The sequence below is a fragment of the Lepidochelys kempii genome, chromosome 3, assembly GCF_965140265.1.
Source record: "Lepidochelys kempii isolate rLepKem1 chromosome 3, rLepKem1.hap2, whole genome shotgun sequence".
NCBI lineage: Eukaryota > Metazoa > Chordata > Testudines > Cheloniidae > Lepidochelys > Lepidochelys kempii.
Genome location: NC_133258.1, coordinates 6,049,145 through 6,069,294, shown reverse-complemented (window position 1 = coordinate 6,069,294; position 20,150 = coordinate 6,049,145). Strand labels below are relative to the sequence as shown.

The 20,150-nt window shown below is 48.2% G+C and overlaps 1 protein-coding gene and 1 pseudogene across 1 annotated transcript in view; both read left to right on the top strand.

Annotated features, from left to right (window-relative positions):
* Positions 1-741: 741 nt before the first annotated feature.
* On the top strand, positions 742-1,230 carry LOC140908348 (INO80 complex subunit E pseudogene; annotated as a pseudogene).
* Positions 1,231-15,986: 14,756 nt separating this feature from the next.
* Positions 15,987-20,150, top strand: part of EFR3B (EFR3 homolog B) — a 153,394-nt gene continuing 149,230 nt past the window's right edge. The window contains exon 1 of the mRNA XM_073335563.1: positions 15,987-16,637. Coding sequence (XP_073191664.1) covers positions 16,631-16,637 — 7 coding nt within the window. The 5' untranslated portion in view covers positions 15,987-16,630. The remainder of the gene's footprint in view (positions 16,638-20,150) is intronic.

The window sequence follows — 20,150 nt, the reverse complement described above, 5'->3', positions numbered from 1 at the left end:
CATTGTTTTAAGACCAAAAGAACTTACTTAAGCCAGCCATGCCTGAATTTTATTAAGGGGGGTTGAGAAGAAGCCCTTAGGCCTTCAGCAGGGAGACCTCCTTGACCCTTATGGCCTTCCATCCCCTCAACTTAACTAATGGCCATGCCCTGGGGTCTCCAATAGAAACAACAACAAAAAGAAGACAAGAACATGCAAAACGTCTTATTTGTGTTTCTATTCTATTTAGGTCCAGGAATGAATAGAGACATCTGTACATTATTTTTATTACTGATTCTGAAAAAAAACCCTACATAAATAAATTACAATGATTTGGACATGTATATGTGCATATTTATTTGTTTTTCCTAAAGTTAATTATTCTAGGAAAAATTGTCAGTGTGGCCGCCAAAATTTTTTTTTGTGAGAACCCCTGGTCTAGTCTAATCTTTGGCATGTCCTTTGTATGGACCGAAAAGGCAAATAAAAAAGTTCAGCCCCAATAATTTCTCTTGATGGCAGCTATTGCCTGATAGTTGTCCCTGTGGGGAGTTGAGCTGATGCCTGAGTCAGGCCAAATGGCTACAGAAGATGATGCAGGGAGTAACCGATCTCCTTGGCCAGCAGGATAGATGTTTGGTAGAATAAAGTTGGTTTCTTGTGAAGGAAGGAGGGATTTTTCTAGCCGTTAAACCCTGCCTTGGGAGCTATCTGAGCTGGGAGAGGGAAGGAGCTTTTTGTAGCTGTGACTGATTCGCAGGTATGTTCTACAGGCCTTTGTTAACATCTGGAGCCACCAGCAATGAATGGGGCCGAGGCGGAGCCTCGTCCCCATCGTCCTCGGGCCTCTCTCTCCAGGCGACCTCGGGCTTCCCCCTGCAGGGCTTGGGGGCGCCCTCCCCCTATCTAAGCTTGCTGGCCTCCCCCCACTACAGCCCATTTCCCTCTGAGTACCTGGCGCCAGACCCCTGTGCTCCCCGCCCCGAATGCGCCCGCCCCGAGCAACTGGCCAAGGGCACCCGCAAGCTAAAGATGTCCCTGACAGCGGTCACCCATCCTGACTGCTCAGTGGTGGGGGGTTTCCCTTTCTCCTTGCCCCGGGGGTGCCCCCTGGCCCCCCTCTCCTCCAAGCTCCCACGCCCTACCATCCTCAGCACTGTGCCCCAGCAAATGTTCAGTTACGTGGAGGAGGGGAGTGGCGAAGACCCCCTGGACGGGGATGACGAGCTTGTCATAGATATCCCAGAATAGGGGGGTTGGGGGGAGCCCCCCAGATACACACATCTCAGCACTGTGGTGGGGGCCCCAGGAGGCCCCCTCAGTTGAATTCACCTCCTTTACAGTTGCATTAACAGGCTCCAGACATGCAAATTAACCAAATATACAGGATTTTGGAATAAAAAAAAATTTCCATTGTATTTGTCTCGGGAAGTACATCTTGCACATCAGGTTCCTTTATAATTCCCTCTGTTGACAATCCAGTTACAAAATCTGCTTTTGTAGAAGGAAATCTCAGTTGGGTCTGACGCTATTACCCGGGGACAGTCTCAGACCCATGCCTCTGGGACCTTGGGGAAGGCAGACTCAGAACAAGGTAACACTTGGGTACGATGTCACAAACAAAGGAGGTTGCAGTCTGTCTCTGCAAACAGTGCCTTGAAGGGTGCTGGTGACAGCTAGTGTGGGCATGCAGAGAGCTGGACAAACAGAAGGATGCTATATGCAGTTACCTGAATGTAAAGATCTTGCCCAGTACTTGCACTCCACCCAATTTTTATAGTTCCTTGAATGCAACTCAGAGTCAGAGATCTCACACAGGTTACCTTTATTAACTGTTGCACAGCACATAGCTAAACAGCACTGTTCTGGGTCAGCAGCTCCCATAGGCAGGTCTCTCCAGACAACCAGTGGCACCTGGGGCGATGCCCTGGATTCCCAATAGTTGGGCCAGGGCCTTTGTCATAAATATAAAGGGAAGGGTAAACACCTTTAAATCCATCCTGGCCAGAGGAAAAACCCTTTCACCTGTAAAGGGTTAAGAAGCTAAGATAACCTTGCTAGCACCTGACCAAAATGACCAATGAGGAGACAAGATACTTTCAAAGCGGGGGGGGCGCGGGACAAAGGGTTCTCTCTGTCTGTGTGATGCTTTTGCCAGGACCGGAGCAGGAATGCAGGTCAGAATTCCTGTAAAGAGTTAGTAAGCAATCTAGTTAGATATGCGTTAGATTCTCTTTTGTTTAAATGGCTGATAAAATAAGTTGTGCTGAATGGAATGGATGTTCCTCTTTTTGTGTCTTTTTGTAACTTAAGGTTTTGCCTAGAGGGATTCTCTATGTTTTGAATCTGATTACCCTGTAAGGTATTTACCATCCTGATTTTACAGAGGTGATTCTTTTTCTTTAATTAAAATTCTTCTTTTAAGAACCTGATTGCTTTTTCATTGTTCTTAAGATCCAAGGGTTTGGGTCTGTGTTCACTGAGGCAAATTGGTGAGGATTTTTATCAAGCCTTCCCCAGGAAGGGTGTAGTGCTTGGGGGGATGTTGGGGGGTTAAGACGTTTTCAAGTGGGCACTTCTCCTGTTCTTTGTGTAACACTTTGGTGGTGGCAGCGTTTAACCTAAGCTGGTAAGAATAAGTTTAGGGGGTCTTTCATGCAGGTCCCCACATCTGTACCCTAGAGTTCAGAGTGGGGAAGGAACCTTGACATGGTGGCATAGCGGTGGGATTAATTTGAAATCATTGAGGATTTTTTTTTAAACCAGAAGTACAGAAGGATTTTAAAAGATTTTAAAGGGTTTTGTAAAAGGGGACAAAGCAACAAGCATAACAAAAGGGAGCTTGCTTTTGTGACTTGGAGTTTTTCTACGTAAAGGCAGGGTAGTTAACCTCCTGCAGGGAAATTCACAAGTTCTTCACAGACCTGAAGAGGTTAGCTAAGAGCAACTAGAGGGTTTTTCTGTCTATTTGCCTGGAGACAAAGGATTTTTCTGTAGGCTGAGAATCCTGTCAGAGAACATCGGTATCCGGTTACAGCACAAGCTATTTTTTTGACAAGCCAAGTTTGTTTGTTTTTTTTCTAACTCTCGGGTGTAAAGTTAATTAAAAACAGGGAGGCAAACATGACAGAGCCCAAGGCAGAAACAGCCAAAGAGGCTGCCCACAGGAGAGAACTGGAGGCAGTGAAAGAGGCAGAAAAAAAACCCGAGAGGCTGCCCACAGGAGAGCTATGGAGGCAAAGGAAAAAAATGGAGGAGAAGAAAAAAGAGAGGAAGCTTGAACTGGAGTTGGAGAAGGTAAGGGCTGAGTGGTGTCTACTGGATAACCCTAACCATCCTTCCCCAACAATCCACAAATGGGAGCGACTATGTCCACAGTATGATGAATCCAGTGATATTGCTGAATATTTTCTCACCTTTGAGAGACTGTGCACTCTCCATAAAATTCCTGAAGCTCACAAGATGACTACATTGGTTGCAAAATTGACTGGAAGAGCTCTGGACATATTCAATAAGATACCTATTGAGTGGGGAAGGAAACTTGACAGCTTTACAATAAGAGACGGTGTTTCCAGGTGCAGGTTGGTTGTGGGTAGTGTCCAACTGTCTTCTTTCCTCTATCTGGGGATGACTTTTTCTGAACCAACGGGAGAATTACATGTCCCATGTCCACTATTGAGAGGCTCTTCCTTCTTATATTTAACCACCTGAATCTTCCACGGTGGGTGGAGGATGTTTGTCTACTCTCACACTTAAAAAACAAACTGGGGAGATAGTGCATCCTAATGGTTAGTTTAGGGTACTGCAAGGATTCCTGGGTTCTATTCTTGGCCCTGCAACTAACCTGCTATGAGCACTTCCGCAACTCAGCAGTTCTGTAGTTCAGTTTCTCCGCTGGCTTTAATCACTCCTGTCTTGCAGAGCTGTGGTGAGGCTCCTGTTTGTAAGAAACTTTGAGATCCTCCACTGAAAGGTGCTGTAGACGGGCAGAGAATTTGTGCTCCTGTTGCAAAGGGTGAACATCATAGAAAGCAAAAGGACAAAGAGGCCAGTAAGCAGGCAGGCAGTGAGGGAGATGTTCATGAGTTGTCTTCTCAGCAAGTTTAATTGTTCTGACTGATTGAAAGCTTTCCAGTCCTGTACGGGTTCAGCTGCTTTGTTAGTGCCCTTTAGCACTGTGTTCATGTCTGAATTGGTTAGGAAAGCAAGAGGACAGCAGGACTAATGAAATCTGTGCTGCCAGGAAGGGGGGAAAATAGGCTGTGAAACTTCTGGGAGCCAGGGTCGGTATAAACTGTAATTTCAATTTATGTTAAGATTAAACCTTGTAAACCAGAGTCAAAACTTACATGCACCACCAGGTGTCACTGTAGCTCCATGTATGGCTACAGGATTGTTGAGCATCTCCACCAAAAGTTGTAAGTCCCTATTGAGCATACCTTACTCTGGCAAAACTCCCATTGGTTTCAGCATAAAGGGTGCTTAATTAGGGGCCAAAGAAAACAGTCCTGGTGTCATGTGAACAGTGAGCAGAGGTCATAAGGGGGCATTTACTGGTCCCCGGAGGAAGAGCTGATTGCACACAGCTGTCAAATAATCCATGAGATGTCTGATAGGACAACTGTTGCTCTAAAGCCTATCATGGAGAGTAGTGTGATAGAGAAGTAGGCAGGAAGTCGGGAGTCCCTGTGTCACATTCCTTATTACCGGTGATCTGCTAAGTGACCTGGAGCAAGTCTTTTAACTTTAGTTATGCCTCAGATTCACCATTTGTAGAATGAGGCATAACTGTAATTTGTAGAATGAGGTTGGTAACACTTACCTGCTTTTACAAGCACTTTGAGATCTATGGGTGAAAAGCACTGGGAAATGCTAGATGTTACTAAGTAAATATTATCCCCATTGAACATATGGGGAAACTGAGGCAGAGGAGTGAAGACACTTGCCCAAAGTTGCTCATTTAAATGACAAAGCAGAAATGAATCAGGTACTGAGCAGGTCCTACTCTCTGTGACACAGAGGTGCCTTGGTGTTAAAGATGGGCCTATGCCGTGCAATTCAGATCCAGACTTTCCTAGTGCTTGGACCTGAGGCTCCAGTTCATTATAGAGAGGAGTTCAGGCCAGGAAGCCTGGATCTGAACTTGCCTAAAGTTCAGGGGGGGTTAGATCTGAGATTTCAGTTTGTATCAATATTAGGACTCATTGAATTCAGCACTAAATAAATGCTCTTAAGAGAAATAGAGTCCCCGTGGGGCCAGTCTATTCCCCTGGAAAATCAGGTTTATTTTAGGAGGGGAGATTCCTGGTTGACAATCCTGACACCCGTGTAGCGCTTTTCATCAAAGCTTTCAAGACTTTACAAGTTATGGGGTTGATTGTGTTCTCACTTTGGTTTTACACTGCTTCAGTAGAGTTCCCCCAACTGGCCCCAGCAGTGTAAATGAGAAGAGAGTCCCTATATATGCCAGGGATCATTTCAGAAATGCAGCTACCTCCACGAGGCAATGTGCACCACTGTTGAGCGGTAAGAATTGAAGGGCCTAATTTTGATGGAAATTTTTAAATGTCTCATTGAAATGCAAGGGAATCCTTCTTCCCAAGAGGGGAGAGGCTTCAAAAATCCTGCCTGAAAACCAACCCCAAATGGGGTCACTGGCACAATGAAGGAGACTTGGCAGGTCGGACGGCAGCCTCCTTTAAATAGCTCAGAGCAGCGCAATAGGAGAGAGAGTGAAGAATATCTTATCCAACTGACGTGGCAGGAGGAATGTAGGGAGTTGGAACATAATGAACCAACTTAGCCCCAGTGTCCTGAAAAAAATTCTAACACCTTGACTCTTACAAAATGTGCCATGGGATCTTTACTTATCAAGAGCTTAACTCAAAAAAGGCTTAGACATTTTTATAGTGAATGAGAACGTGCATGGTTACATTAGCTAGGATAACAAAGCGTATGAGGGGTATTCATCAACCAGGGCTAGGTAGAAGCTACCCTTATGGATAGGTTATTTCTAATGTTCCATTACTGGGATTCTTGCACCTTCATTTGCAGCGTCGAGTGCTGGCCACTGTCAGAGACAGGGTATCAGACTAGGCTGAACTGGGGTCTCCTTGCTGCCTGCTGTGGGGGGTAAGGAGCCCCACCGCCCTTGGACGCTGGAGCTGCAGGGTCCCCTTGCTGCCTGTAAGGGTTGGGAGCTCCAGGGGACCCCCCCACCCATGGGGCCTGGGAGCTCCAGGGGACTCCTGCTGCTTGGCAGCTAGGAGCTGCTGAGGGCCTGCTGCCAGCAGTGGCTGAGAGCTGCAGGGCTGCCTGCTGACAGCTCCTGTGCCAGGGCAGAAAAGTGTCATGGAGGTCTCTGGAAGTCACGGATTCTGTGACCTCCATGACATAATCGTAGCTTTAATTATGACCATCTTAGGTCTGTGTCTCAGAGTAGAGCTACTTATTCCTGGGGGAATTCTGAGCCAAAATTTTTAAAAATTCTGCACACAATAGATTTTAAAATTTTGCACACTTCATTTGTCAAAACAACACACTATAATCACAGCAGTTTCAATTATTTTGGTAATTTATTTCAAAATACCTGTCAGCAACTATGTCTGTAATAATACAGACAACCAAAAAGATTCAGGAAGTGATTTGACAAATAGGTTCCTTTCTAGGCAGATTAATACAGAACTCTGAGTAATAATTCATTTAAACAACAATACAGAAACATATTTACTGCACCCCTCAGAAGCAGTTCAAAGGCTTGGGGGAGTCGGGGGTAACAGAGGAGCTGAGGGAGAGGGAAGTAATTGCTGGGAAGGAGTATGGGTTTAAACTTGGAGGATTATTGGGTGTGTGTGGGAGAAATATGGAACAGGTTTTTTAGGGGGATGCAGAGAGGGGTTGTAAAGGAGCCTCCACCATGCAGACCTGGCTGACCCCTAGCCTCTCATTCAGTCAGACACATCTGCCCCTGTCCCCATGTGTCCCTGCACCTCCATGTGTCCTTGCACCCCCAGTCCCTATGTGTCCTTGCACCCGCAGTCAGTCACCCCTCCCCATGTGACTCTGCACCCTCACTCCCATTGAGTCCCTGCCCCTATTTGTCCCTCCCACTACCCCTTCTGAACCCCAGTCTGTGACCCCCACCCCAGCAGCCTCATGTGCCCCATGAGTCCATCCTCCCAGTATCCCGTTCCCCTTGACCTGACCCCACAGGCAGGGCACTCTAAGGAAGGCAGCCTCTTTTTCTTCCCTATCCACAGCTGGGGCTGCTCCCACGCAAGAGCGGCTGCTCTGTTCTGGAGCCAGAGTGGTCCCTGGTGGGTGAAAGGCATAACTGCAGTGCCTTTCCAGCAGAATGTATTTTCTGTGGGGGAAAAATTCTGCGCAGCACATGAATTCTGCACATATGCAGTGGTGCAGAATTCCCCCAGGAGTAGCTACTATTTAGTAAAGAAGAGCTTTGTTGTTCTTCTGCAGTTGGTGTGTTCACTGGTTTTTTGAGAGTCTGCATTTGTATGTTGGTCAGTTGCAATATGGAATACACCTGCCTCTGCAGGCGCAATGGCCAATAATAATTATCCTAGGGGAGGCAGTGTTGTCTAGTGAGTAGCGCACTGCGCTAGCACCTAGGAGCCCTGGCTTCTATCCCCAGCTCTGCTAGTGGCCTGTTGGGAGACTGCAGAAAAGTCATTTCACCTCCCTGTGCCTCAGTTTCCCCATCTGTAAAATGGTGACAATGATACTTATCTCCTTTGTAAAGTGCTTTGAGATCTACCGATAAGACCTAGGTATTATTATTATGGGATGGATAAAGTCATGGCCCAGGCAACATTAAACAAGGGGAAATATCTAGACATCAAAGGAAAGGGTGGGAAAGGACACAGATGATTCTTCATAACCTGTTCATTTGTCTGACATGTTTGTGTGTTTTGTTGTGGTTCTCAGATCACTTGGACACTGCGTCCAAAGCATTTTATCTAGCTCAAAAGTTTTGCCTAGTTGTTGAATTAGGCACCTGTTCCTTAGGCAGCCTGTGGGCTAGGTTTTTGCTTCCTTAACCTTGGGTGGAATGGGTTTGAGGGGACAGAAAGGGTTAATCTGTGGCTGCTTGCAGGGTTGGCTGAAAGGGTTTTGTTATCCTGAACAAACCAGGAAATATCCACTCCTCTCTCTAGGCCCTCAGCTAATGCCAAAGGGGAGTTTAGTAACTCTCATCAGGACTGGAGTTGGAGCGAATTCTGGCAGGATGAATTCCTCCCTTTATCATGCCAGGCTGAGCCCTGTGCGACTGACTCTGGGGGGTGTTCTGGGTACCACCTCAAACTGAAATGCACAGGGAAGTTTGTGGTGGAGCTGGCCAGAGACCCACAGCAGACACACGCAGCCTTGGATGCCTTTTTGACTTCTCGTCACACTGTTTAGTCTTCACCCTGACCTGTTCTGGTATTCTGCTTCCCCTGTTCTTTAACCGCTCTCTTTATCTGTCTCCGCATTACGTTTGCTTCATTAAAAAAAGTCTGAAGGACAATCTACTGATCTTCAAGGCAGATGCCGGGAGCCCGAGGCTGCAGAGCAGGTGGCATGCATTCAGGATCAAAGGGGTATGAGATAGCAGGGGAGTAGGAGGCAGGACTGAGGCAGGAAAATGACTTGGCATTTACAACTGCCATGGGCAGAGCGGGCTGAGGCTATGGGCGAGAGGCAGAATCAGACAGGAGGCCTGTGCTGCTGAGGCTGGATCGAGGTGCTGCAGGAAGCCCCGAGACAGATGGGTAGGAGGGATGGGGAGTGTGACGCTTCAGAGCTGGCCTTTTCAAAAATATCCCGACTGGCTAAAATTCTTGGGGTTTATTAAAAAAAGATTCCTGTTTCAGGACAAAAAATCAAAATGCCAGCAAGGTAGTTTGTAGTAGCACAGGCTTAGGTCCCCATCTGTGCTACTCACAGACTGAGGCCAGAAGGGACCATCATGATCATCTAGTCTGGCCAAACCACAGTGGGATGAACTGGTTCCAGCACACGTCTCCACCTCACTTCCATCTTGCGCTGTAGATGGGGTCATCACTTCATTTGGAGGTGCACTAAAGCCCAGGTCAGAGACAGGATGAGGCTGTCTGCACTTAACCCGCTACAGAGGCACATCGACAGTGCCGCAGTGCGCCGTTGTAGGGCGTCACTGTAGACACGACAGTGCTGGGAGGGGTTCTCCCATCACTGTGGTCAATTCACTTCTCCGAGAGGTGCTAGCGAGGTCAATGGGAGAATTCCTCTGTCAACCTAGCGCTGTCTACACCAGGGGACAGGTCGTTTTAGCTACATCTCAGGGGTGTGGATTTCTCACACCCCTGAGAGACAGAGCTATGCCACTGTAACTTCAGTGTAGACCACCCCTCAGACTCACCTGCACTCGGAGATGGAACAATGGGGCGGGGTCAGCCATATTGTAACCAGATCCACCAACGTGGCCGAGTCTGTAGCTCTAAAGCCTTGGGCTTGGTCTACATTTGATCAACCTCCCTACCTTGTTCAGAGTATAAGGACCCCACGCTCCTGACCAGCAGAGCTTTGCTGACCTAGCCCCCAGTGTGATGCAGCTTTGTCGATGGAAGAATGTCGCTTATGTTGATGTAGCTAACATCATTTGGGGAGGTGGTGTTCCTACACTGACAGAAAAACCCCTTCTGTCAGCGTAGGCTGCGTCTACACTACAGGGTTATGCCAGCATAGCTACACCAGCGTAGCTGTGCTGGGGTGGACTCTGGAGCATAGACACAGCCTTGCCAGCCCTGGGGATTTTAGCCGCTGGTGCATACGGAGATACCTAGTGTAAACTCAGTGCGTCGGTCCCGGTCCCAGTTCAGGCCGGTGTACCCAGGCTACCTTCGGAGGTTGCGTTAATGCAACTACATCAGTTCAGCTACACAGATGGCTACAGCCCTGTAGCGGGGCAGTCACCCCGCTCCTGGGAGAAAGGGTAGGCTGATGGGGAAGCGGCCACAGCTGTGGCCACACCTACTCAGGCCACAGCTGGCCCTGATAAAAGGGCTAAGGGAGGAGTTGGGACACAGTCTCTCTGCAGCCTTGGAGCGGGAAGGCCCTGGCTGCTTGGGAGCTCAAGGGTACTTGATGCAGATCAGTGCTGGGGAAGAGGAGCTGGGAAGCTCCAGCCTGGCAACTCCCCAGGCTGAGGCCTTGTTTAAGACCTAAGGAGGTACCAGGGCTGAAGAGGTGCAGCCTGGAGATAGGCAGAGGTCCAACCCCCTTGCCAGCGATGAGTGGCCATTACAGACTGCAGTTTGCCCCAGAGAAAGGGGGCCAGATGACGACTGGCAGTAGCCACTTAAGCAAGGTGGGCTTAGAGGGTTGGGGGTTCCCCTGGGAGGGGAGACCCAGAGCGTGGGGGTATGGCTAGGGCAGAACCCTTAGATAAAGGGCACCAGGGTCCGGGAAGGACACGGGGCCTGAGGCAGATGAGACACCGGCTAGCAGAGGATGCTCGGAGAGCTGGAATTGAGCTAATTCCCAAGGTAACCAGCAGGAGGCGCTGCACCGGTGAGTCTGCAGCCTGCTACACGCCCCAATATAGACAAGGCCTTACAAACAGAAAACGGCTTCCTTCAGTCTATCTAAAGCCCTGTTGACTCTTGGGTCTCGGTCTGTCTTTTTTGAGCTTGACCACTTCCCTTTTCTCCTCTCAGTCACTTAAAAATATGATCTTTACCTTAGATTCACAAGAGGCAGTGCTGATCATCAGGGCCAAGTCTACAAAGTCAGCCTTTTCTAGCTCTTGCCTTCCCGTTGTGGGACCAGCACAAGACCCCAGGCACCATTTGAGACCTAGTTTAAGTGCGACTTCATTGCTCTTGTGCTGGTCCTTGGCAGGGTGAATTTTGCCTTCAGTGAGCAAACCCTAGTACAAGGGCTTTGATGTGGAGCCCTCTTAAAACTGCATGTTTCTAGTTGCCTTATTCTATTAAATCTCCACTCTATCTGAAGCGTCTACAGCCTTTCCCCTTCCTTCTATTCTGGGATAGAATTAAGGGTGAGAGGAATATCCTAGCAAGAAATAAAAGATGATGGCTGGGCAACCTTTGAAAAATGAGAGAGCTGAAAAAGATAGATCGGTGCAATTTGCTACTTAGACTGTAAATTAGCTACCTTCAGTGGTGAGTGCAGTGCAGCCAGAAAAGTAACAGAAAGGTGAAGTCTCCAACTTGATAAGAAACCACCATCAGCCCCATGGCTGATTGATTGAAGAAAGGAGAATGGATGCCCCATGACATTCATTAGAACATTTTGGGAGAGCAGGTCTCTGCATTTGCATCCAGCTACTATCAGTGTGTTGAAATTTGGCACTGACCACAAGGGACTTGCATCAAAACATAGCATACATTTTACCCAACAAGGAAATCTAGAGAGGTCACAAAGGGCAATTGGGGGAAGATGAGGTTGAGACATTGCTCCTGGAACAGAATCCCCAATCCGTTCCTTCCCTTCTGGCACTGGAAACTGAAGATGTGGATTCCAACTCCAAATCTGTGAGCGCAAAGAAGCGATATCACATTTCATTGCAACACATTGGGGAAGTAAGATGACAAAAGGCAAGGCAGCTGAATTCAGTGTTTTGTCTAATATTAAAGACCTGTGCTCCTGGCCACCCAGCTCAGTATCCATCGAGTGTGTTTTCACTACATTCAGATTGGCTTGGTCCACATTTGTAAAAGGCTACTGGCCGAGAAGGCAAATAAATTGGAAAGAGGGTATTACTTTCCACAGGCAGATGTGAAAATGTGGCAAGTCTAATTAGATACAAGACTGGGGACTAGAGAATTGTGTTCCACTTTCAGAACAGCAGTTTTTCATCTTGGTCAACATGTGCCTTTTTATGCTGATGGAATAAATATGCACCTAAGGTGAATTGCATGAGGTCTGTCTCGTTTCATTAAACGACAACAACGTGGTTTTAAACTGGGAGTTTTCAGTGGGCTCTCTCTGGGTTGGAGGGAATCCTAACAATCCTGCTGAGGGCTCTCAGATACAACGAGCACAGCATGTTAATTAAGAAAGCATCTGCTATATTAATAGCTGGTGTTAATCGCTAACAGATTCTTCCCAAAAAGGTGTTTCTGTCAGCTGCACAGGGTCTTTACCAGATGGGACTTTTTTAGTGTGAGGCAAATGCTTATGGAAAAGTACAGAGGTCAGTACAGATGCATCCAGCAGGAACTTTCTGAGATCACTTGAGCTCCATCGCTTGGCATGTTTGAAATAAAACCAGCCAGTACTCTGATAAAAGTTCTGTCACGAGAGAGAGAGAGCGCAGAGGGGTGACCTCCCATCCATCCCTGAATTGAAAACTACGCAAAGCCCTGAATTATTGTCTGTTTCAGATAGATTGCACTTTGGAGTTAGAGAAACTGAAGGAGAGTGGGGCGAACCGAAACAGTGAATAGAAACTGGATGTTGTCTCTAAAATAATTGCAATCCCTCTTCCCTTCAGTTTTGATACTGAATCATTGACAGATTGTGGAGTTAGAGCCGCAGCTGATGTAAAGCGGTGTAACTCCATTCTCTTCATTAAAGCGACACTGATGCCCCAGCTGAGCATCTAGTCCAGTGTGCACATGCCCTACAGAGCTCATTACTGAAGACACATCTTCTGTTTAATGTAATTATTGTGGCCTGCAGCTGTAAATCACAGAAGGCTTTCTGTTCTGTTTCATTTTCCCTTGTGTGAGTGGCTTAAGAAGGATGCAAATAATAATTTAGGGAAACTGCTAAACTGGCATACTGTATACAGTAAATACATTTAAAGTCCAGGACCCTGTTCCAGGGCTATGTTCCCCTGGGGAACCTGCTAGCCCCTGAAGCACATCAGAGAAGAAGGATGAATTTCTTCCTTTGCACCTATAAAGATTTAACTGACGCTAGCTGAGAGGTTTCAGATAATCTTTAAATTAAGCACATATCAGATTTCTCTCTGTATACTGTGACAAAGCTCTGTCCTTGCCTCAGTGGGTCCCGCATTTCCTGGCAGATTTCGCTAGCCTCAGAGGCTCACTGTGACCCTCCACGTAACCCTTCTCTCTCTAGGGAGAAGGGTCACAGTCTACTGAGCCATTTTCATCATAAGCCAGCAAGGGAGGTGAGGAGAAGTTATCCTCCCTTGCACAGTCTCTGTTGTCTCCCAGTCTCAGTACTTAATCAGGGGGCAAAGGTGGGGGGAGCCCAGGCGCACCCTCTACTCCAGGCTCCAGCCCAGGGACCCTAATAGTATCAGCTATGGTAGCTGACCTTTTAGAAACATGACATGTACAATTCCCTGGTCTACTTCCCCCACAGCAGCCCCCACTTCCTCAAGCTCCACTTCACCCTTACCTCAGGGCCTCCTTGCTTGTGCCTGATATGGTGTGTACTGCTCAGTCTCTCCAACAGCACAACTTCCTCCCACAGCTCCTGACATGCACCCCCACCTGACTGGCTGGGAGGCTTTTAACTAGTTTCAGCCAGCCCCTGATTGGCTTCAGGTGTCCCAATCAACCTAGCATTCTCCCTGCCTTCTGGAAAGTTCTTACTTGGCCCCAGGTGTCTTAATTGACCTGGAGCAGCTTCCATTTCACTTAAGCTGGTACCAGGGATTTGTTTAGCCTGGAGCTAATATATCTATCTCCCACTACTTTTCTATAGCCATCTGGCCTTGCCCCGTCACAGGGCACTACTGAAATGCAGCTACCTCTGGGGTGCAGTGCTGTAGCCAGGCACAGAGCACACCTGAGAGAAGAGGGTTTAAGGTTTAAACACTGAGCAAATGTTGCTCTTGCAGAAAGCACCATAGACTCTTTAATGGCCATGCAGAACCTTGGTTTCAAAGGTCTCATTCAAAAGGACCTTCCTGCAGTTCACGGCATAGAGCTTGCTTTATCTGCCTCAAATGGATGAAGGGCTGCGTTGGGCTGATTTGAGCCTGTGCTTCTGTGGAATGCAGGGACTCCAAAGCTAAGGCTTAGCCCATTAGGACATCTCTTCTGGTTTCTCAGAGCTTGTGCACTAGGGCTCTGACCTTTGTATGTGGCACTCAAGTCTGAGGAGAGGGATGTCCCAAAGTGGAGGTGGTTCTCATGCAGCTTGAAGGATGGGTGAACCCCGAGTTCATTTGGGACCTGATGATGCCCCATTGTGACATACAAGCCAGTGAGGGCTCCTGTTTGTGTCCATGTGCAATGTCACAAGAGAGTGCGTAGTGGCATCCCACGTGGAAACAGGCACCCCAATCCTGTGATTGCATTCCTACTAAAGACACCCTAAACAGGCCCATAGCCTGTCACTGAGGTATCACAGGAACTTGCTATAGGTCCACTTAATTGAGGGACTGAATAGGGTCTGTCGGTGAAAGCAGGGGGCTCTGGGAATCGGGACTCTTGGGTTCTGTTCTCAGTTCTGACATTGACTGGCTGTGAGTCAGATGTATACCGATGTGCCTCAGTTTTCCCAGCTCTAAACTGGGGTGTTAATACAGATCTATCTCCCAGGGGTGTTGTGAGATGTGTGAAGCGCATTCTAATCATTGCATGTCTAGATTATCTTCAATGTATAATTGTATTTATTTAATCTGTATAATGTGCTGTCACGTTTTCTAGACACATGTGCATCTTCAACTCATACCAGTGAATGCACTGATTCAAGAGAACTTCATCTAGTCTACCAAGAAACTCAACTGCCCAGCCCCTGAGACCTCCTTGTAGCCAAAAGCCCGAGGCACTAGCCCTGAAAACTCAAACAAGTTTGAGGTCTGTTGTCTGTGGGACTAGGAGAAAAGAGATCCAGAGTTGAAGGCCCTTTGCTGCATCTGTTCCCTGCTGTAGAAATCTGGGGACTGTCACCTCAACTATAGGGGTTATTACAGTGTAATATATAGGAGAGATGTGTGTGCTGCCGTCTCCTGGGTGGAATCCTAACAGCTAATCATGTCAGACAGATTGGATTCTCCTCTAGCTCAAAAGATAGTGGACATTTTTGGAACAAGAGGGTTTAGATTCTGGCCCTGGGACTTTTTTTTTTCCCCCTCCTCTGCAGCATGCGGCACAGGTCACTTGCAGGTTTAAACTAGTGTAAATGGGGGATTCTCTATAACCTGAAGTCTTTAAATCATGATTTGAGGACTTCAGTAACTCAGCCGGAGGTTAGAGGTCTATCACAGGACTGGGTGGGTGAGATTCTGTGGCCTGCAGTGTGCAGTAGGTCAGACCAGATGATCATGATGGTCCCTTCTGGCCTTGAGTCTAGCCCCACTGTTGCCAAATAGTTCCAAAAATCATAGAATCATAGAAGATGAGGGTTGGAAGAGACCTCAGGGGTTCATCTAGTCCAACCCCCTGCTCAAAGCAGGACCAACCCCAACTAAATCATCCCAGCCAGGGCTTTGTCAAGCTGGGCCTTAAAAACCTCTAAAGATGGAGATTCCACCACCTCCCTAGGTAACCCATTGCTGTGCTTCACCACCTCCTAGTGAAATAGTTTTTCCTAATACTGTATCCAACCCTGATTATTATAGCACTGATGACCCCAGTGCTGTAAGAATCACAAATAACTTATCCACCTGTTGAAAGTTCTGTTACTTTCCTCACACCAGTTACTTCCCAGGCACCACCTGACTGTTCTGCTAAGCCCAGTTGCGGTTGATATCTGTCCACCCCCACTTCCCCTCCAAGAAACTTCAGGCTTCCCGTTCCTGTTTCTCAAGCGCTGGTGGGTGTCTCTCTCTCTGGGCCATTCCTCTTCCCTGTTACTGCTAGTCAAAGTAGGGGAATCAGTCCTATTCCTGTGGAAGTCTGCTGGTAAAACTCTTGCAGACTTCAGTGGGAGGCTCTCTGCTGGGAAGCCACCTCTCTTCCGCAGGGAGGAAGGAGCAATAGACAGATGGAGGGGTGGATTTCTTGATGTCTGAAGTCCCTGCTGCTGTTTCTGTGGCAGCTACTGGTGTCCATGGAAACAGCCGTGAGAGAGAGTGTCAGGTGGAGGGCGGGAGGAAGGAAGGAGCAGCCAGACCAGGGAGGAACCTGTCTGACAAAGGAGGGAGCTGGGCCCTTTCCCCCGTCTCCTAACCGACTCAGTTCCCTCTGCATGCCAGTCACCTGCTGGTCAGGACACATGAGGATTTTATCATTCCAGGCTGCTGTCGTGCTGGAGGTCCAAAGTGCCTGCAAGAAAGCTGTCGGCTCTATTGGCCCGCTGCTGGTAAATGGGCCTTCAGGGATCTCTGCTTCAATTCCCCCAAAGTCACTGTTCTCTTTGCTCTCACCGAGGCTCAGGCTGTGCGTCGAGCCGGGCTTATTACTCACCGCTCCTGTTTAAAAAGGAAACTGAGCAGCTGGGGCTGTCTGCGTGACTTGGGAAAGGAAGGAGGCAGCCGACGCACAAAGTAACTTAACTAAACATTTCTAGCTCTTGTTTTGCTGCGGCTGACTCTTCAAAGACGGGCTCTCTCTCTCTGACGGATCGTGGGGCAGCGGGCACAGCGGCGTCGGTGGCTTTCTTGGGACTTGCCAGCCAGCCTACGGGGAAAGAGGACACCCTCAGGGATTCCCTCCCTGCCTAGGCTGGACTGAGCTTTGGGACCGGTCTTGCAGCGTGAACCCGGCTCTCGAGAGCAGCAATGACAGGTAGGGGGGGAGTTGCAGCTGCTTGCCAGCACATGGCAGGGGATGTGGGAAGGCAAGTGACGGGAGAAAGGACTTAACCCCTTTTTTTGCTTGCTTTGCACCTTAAGGGTTGCTCTCTCCCGTTGAGTAATGTTTGTCTGGTCTAGGCATGCGAGAAGCAATAAGATACCCCATAGTTTTGCCTGGTGCAGGCAGTGCCCTTTCCATGCCCTTTCTCCCTCCAGCCCCAGAGTGTGGTGTGTCAGTGAAACATTGCGCTTAAGAACAGCAAATGCTGTGTGTCCTTTATGGAGTTGCAAAAAAAATTCAGAGGTGAAGGGGTTAAAGGAAAAAACCACAGGAGTTTCCATCTGCTGTCTGGAAGAACAGTGTGTTTGCTGGGCAGGAGATTGTTGTTAGCACTGGTACCTTGGTGTTAGATCTTACACCAGTAAGAACAGGAAAATGTTGAACTATCTGGAAAAGCAGCTTGACTGTGAGCTGTGCTAGGCTGTGGAGCTGTGTCCTAGGGGAAATGGTGGAAGCACCATTGCTTGGGGCTTCGGAGACCAGACTGGAGGGAGGACAGGAGAATACACTGAGCTGTAGGGCGCAGCAGAGATCTGATGGGCCTTTCCCATCCCTGGCTCTGAGGGGGTTTTAGCCGTGATCTGGAGGGAGTTTGTGCAGGGACGGCCCAGTGGACGAGTGGGGGTGGGCCAACCTCAGCTCAGCCCAAATGTTTATTATTATTACCCAGCTGAGACTGGAAGGCTTTGCTGTTCCCCAGACCTTCCAGTGACAGGTGGGCCAGCCTGGAGGCAAGTGTGGTTTTTCAGGGGAAACTCAAAACGAAACTGACAGATGAATGAAACTGACATGGAAACTGAATCACATCCTGCAGGAGCCCTTGTGACAGGACCCTGTGGAGTTTGCACAGTTCTGTCGCTCTCACAGCGCCAGACGCTCCGTGATTGTTCCTGTGGTTGGGGGTAAGGTGGCTTTAAGTCACCTTTGCACACCCTGTATTTTGGGGCTAGGGAGGGCCCTAAGTCAGAGCATCCCAAGAGCTATTGTAACTTTCCCTCTCCTTGCTGCAGCCCCATATAGGCAGGGGAAGCAGAGAATAGCCATAGTGCAGCATACTGCTGCCACACCAATGACCCCCACACCATACTGGGGGCCTGAGAGCAGGGCCAGTGACCAGGATGTGGGGGGGATTCTTGGAGGGGGGGGCTGCTTCCACCCACTTTAAGGCCTCCTTATACTGCCACAGCATTATAAATGGGCCTTGACATAACTAGAATTAGGGCCTGTTGTATACAGTTCTCAGTGACACGACAGTTCTGTCATGCTAATCAATCCCAGCTTGCTTTTCAGGGAAGGGTGAGCTGCCCCGTCCCCCACTGCTCTCCACAGGTTTGTGGGAACCAGAGCTCGCCTTCCATAGGGAAACCGTTAGAGAATGAGCAGGCTGACCCAGAGGCGGATTGAGTAGACGGGCTTCTTTATTGCGGTACTTGTTCCTCTCGACCCAATTGTCCAGTAAGCACTGGATTAGCTACAGCACGCTCCTGTTATCTAAGTTAGTATGTAAATATCTACAATCGTTGCAACACCCCCAAACCTCTTATTGAGTAACATGAATGCCCATACAATGAATATTAATAGCTATATACTGAATATAATTATCCCCGCCCCTGATTACAGCATTAGCATATTCTACAGATACATTTATCTTCAAAGTAAAAGTTCTTTACAATAATTGTAGCCACAAATGCCCTGGATGAGCAGTTTGCAGGGAAGGGAGGAAGGGGCCCTGACCCCGAGCTTGTTCATGTAGCTAGGAAAGGAAGGGAGGGGGAAGAAAACAGTGCTTTACACAAAGGTATCCTTTAGATCCCCACATTCCGTATGCAGCTGCAAGGCTTATCAATCCTTAACAAGGGGAAGGGAAGGCAGAGGGGTAGCACTTTATCAGGGGTACCTGCACTTTACCAAATGCAGAAGCGGTGTCTGCTCATGGCTCTGCTCCCTAATACCGTGTCTGCACACCAGCGGTTTCCCAGGTCTCTGCTTCACCCTTACATATCCCAGCAGAAACGACATCTATTAAGAGACACAGCATTGTGCTGTTGTGACAGCATTGCCATAGGCCGAGGCTGGACCAGCCTCCAGCCGCACTTCAGAACAAGGTGGTCGGTTCCATCCGCATTAGGGCTTCCTGTTGCTCCCACGGCTGCTGTATCTTAACGCTGCACCTGGAAATCCACATAGCGAGGTTTGTAGTGAACTTCAAAGAGGGCTCTGCTCTTCGCCTTACTGTTTGTAGTACAGTAGCATCTAGAGTCATTATAGAAGCACAGGACTGGAAGGGACCTTGAGTGGTCGTCTAGTCCGGTCCCGTGCACTCATGGCAGGACTAATTATCTCTAGACCATCCCTGACAGGTGTTTGTCTAACCTGCTCTTAAAAATCTTCAATGATGAAGATTCCACAACCTCCCTAGGTAATTTATTCCAGTGCTTAACCACCCTGACAGTTAGGAAGTTTTTCCTAATGTCCAACCTAAACTGCCCTTGCTGCAATTTAAACCCATTGGGTTAATGAGAACCATTTTTCTTCCTCCTCCTTGTACCAACCTTTTATGTACTTGAAAAGTGTTATGTCCTCTCTGTCTTCTCTTCCACAGACTAAACAAACCCCCTTTTTTCAAACTTCTCTCATAGGTTGTTTTCTAGACCTTTAATCATTTTTATTGTTCTTCTCTGGACTTTCTCCAATTTGTCCACATCTTTCCTGAAATGCAACACCCAGAACTGGACACAATACTCCATTTAAAGTATAATCAGCGCAGAGTAGAGCGGAAGAATTACTTCTTGTGTCTTGATTACAACACTCCTGCTAATACATCCCAGAATAATGTTTGCTTTTTTGGCAACACTGTGACACTGTTGACTCATATTTAGCTTGTGATCCACTATGACCCCAAGATCATAGGGCCCTGTCGTGGTAAGTGATGTGCGTATGCATATGTTGTAGGTAGATCTGCTTCCTGCTGAGGTGCAGAAGCTGTGGAACTCCTTGCCAGAAGATGTTGGGAAGGACAAGGCTATAACAGGGTTCAAAAACGAAATAGATAAATTCGTGGAGGATAGGTCCATCAATGGCTATTAGTCAGGATGGGCAGGGATGGTGTCCCTAGCCTCTGTTTGCTAGAAGCTGGTAATGGGTGACATGGGATGGATCACTTGATGATTCCCTGTTCTGTTCATTCCCTCCGGGGCACCTGGCATTGGCCACTGTCGGAGGACAGGATACTGGGTTAGACGGACCATTGGTCTGACCCAATATGGCCGTTCTTGTGTTCTTAAGCTTGGTCAGAAGGGAGGCTCCTGCAGCATGTTCTAAATGCCATCACTCTTTGGGTCATTCTGATCTCTCCAGCAGCTCGCTCTGCAGCTGAGCCCCCCCCCCGCCCTAAGAGTACTTTGTCTCAGCTCTCACACGCTTTGTCCTAGACTTTGTGAGCTG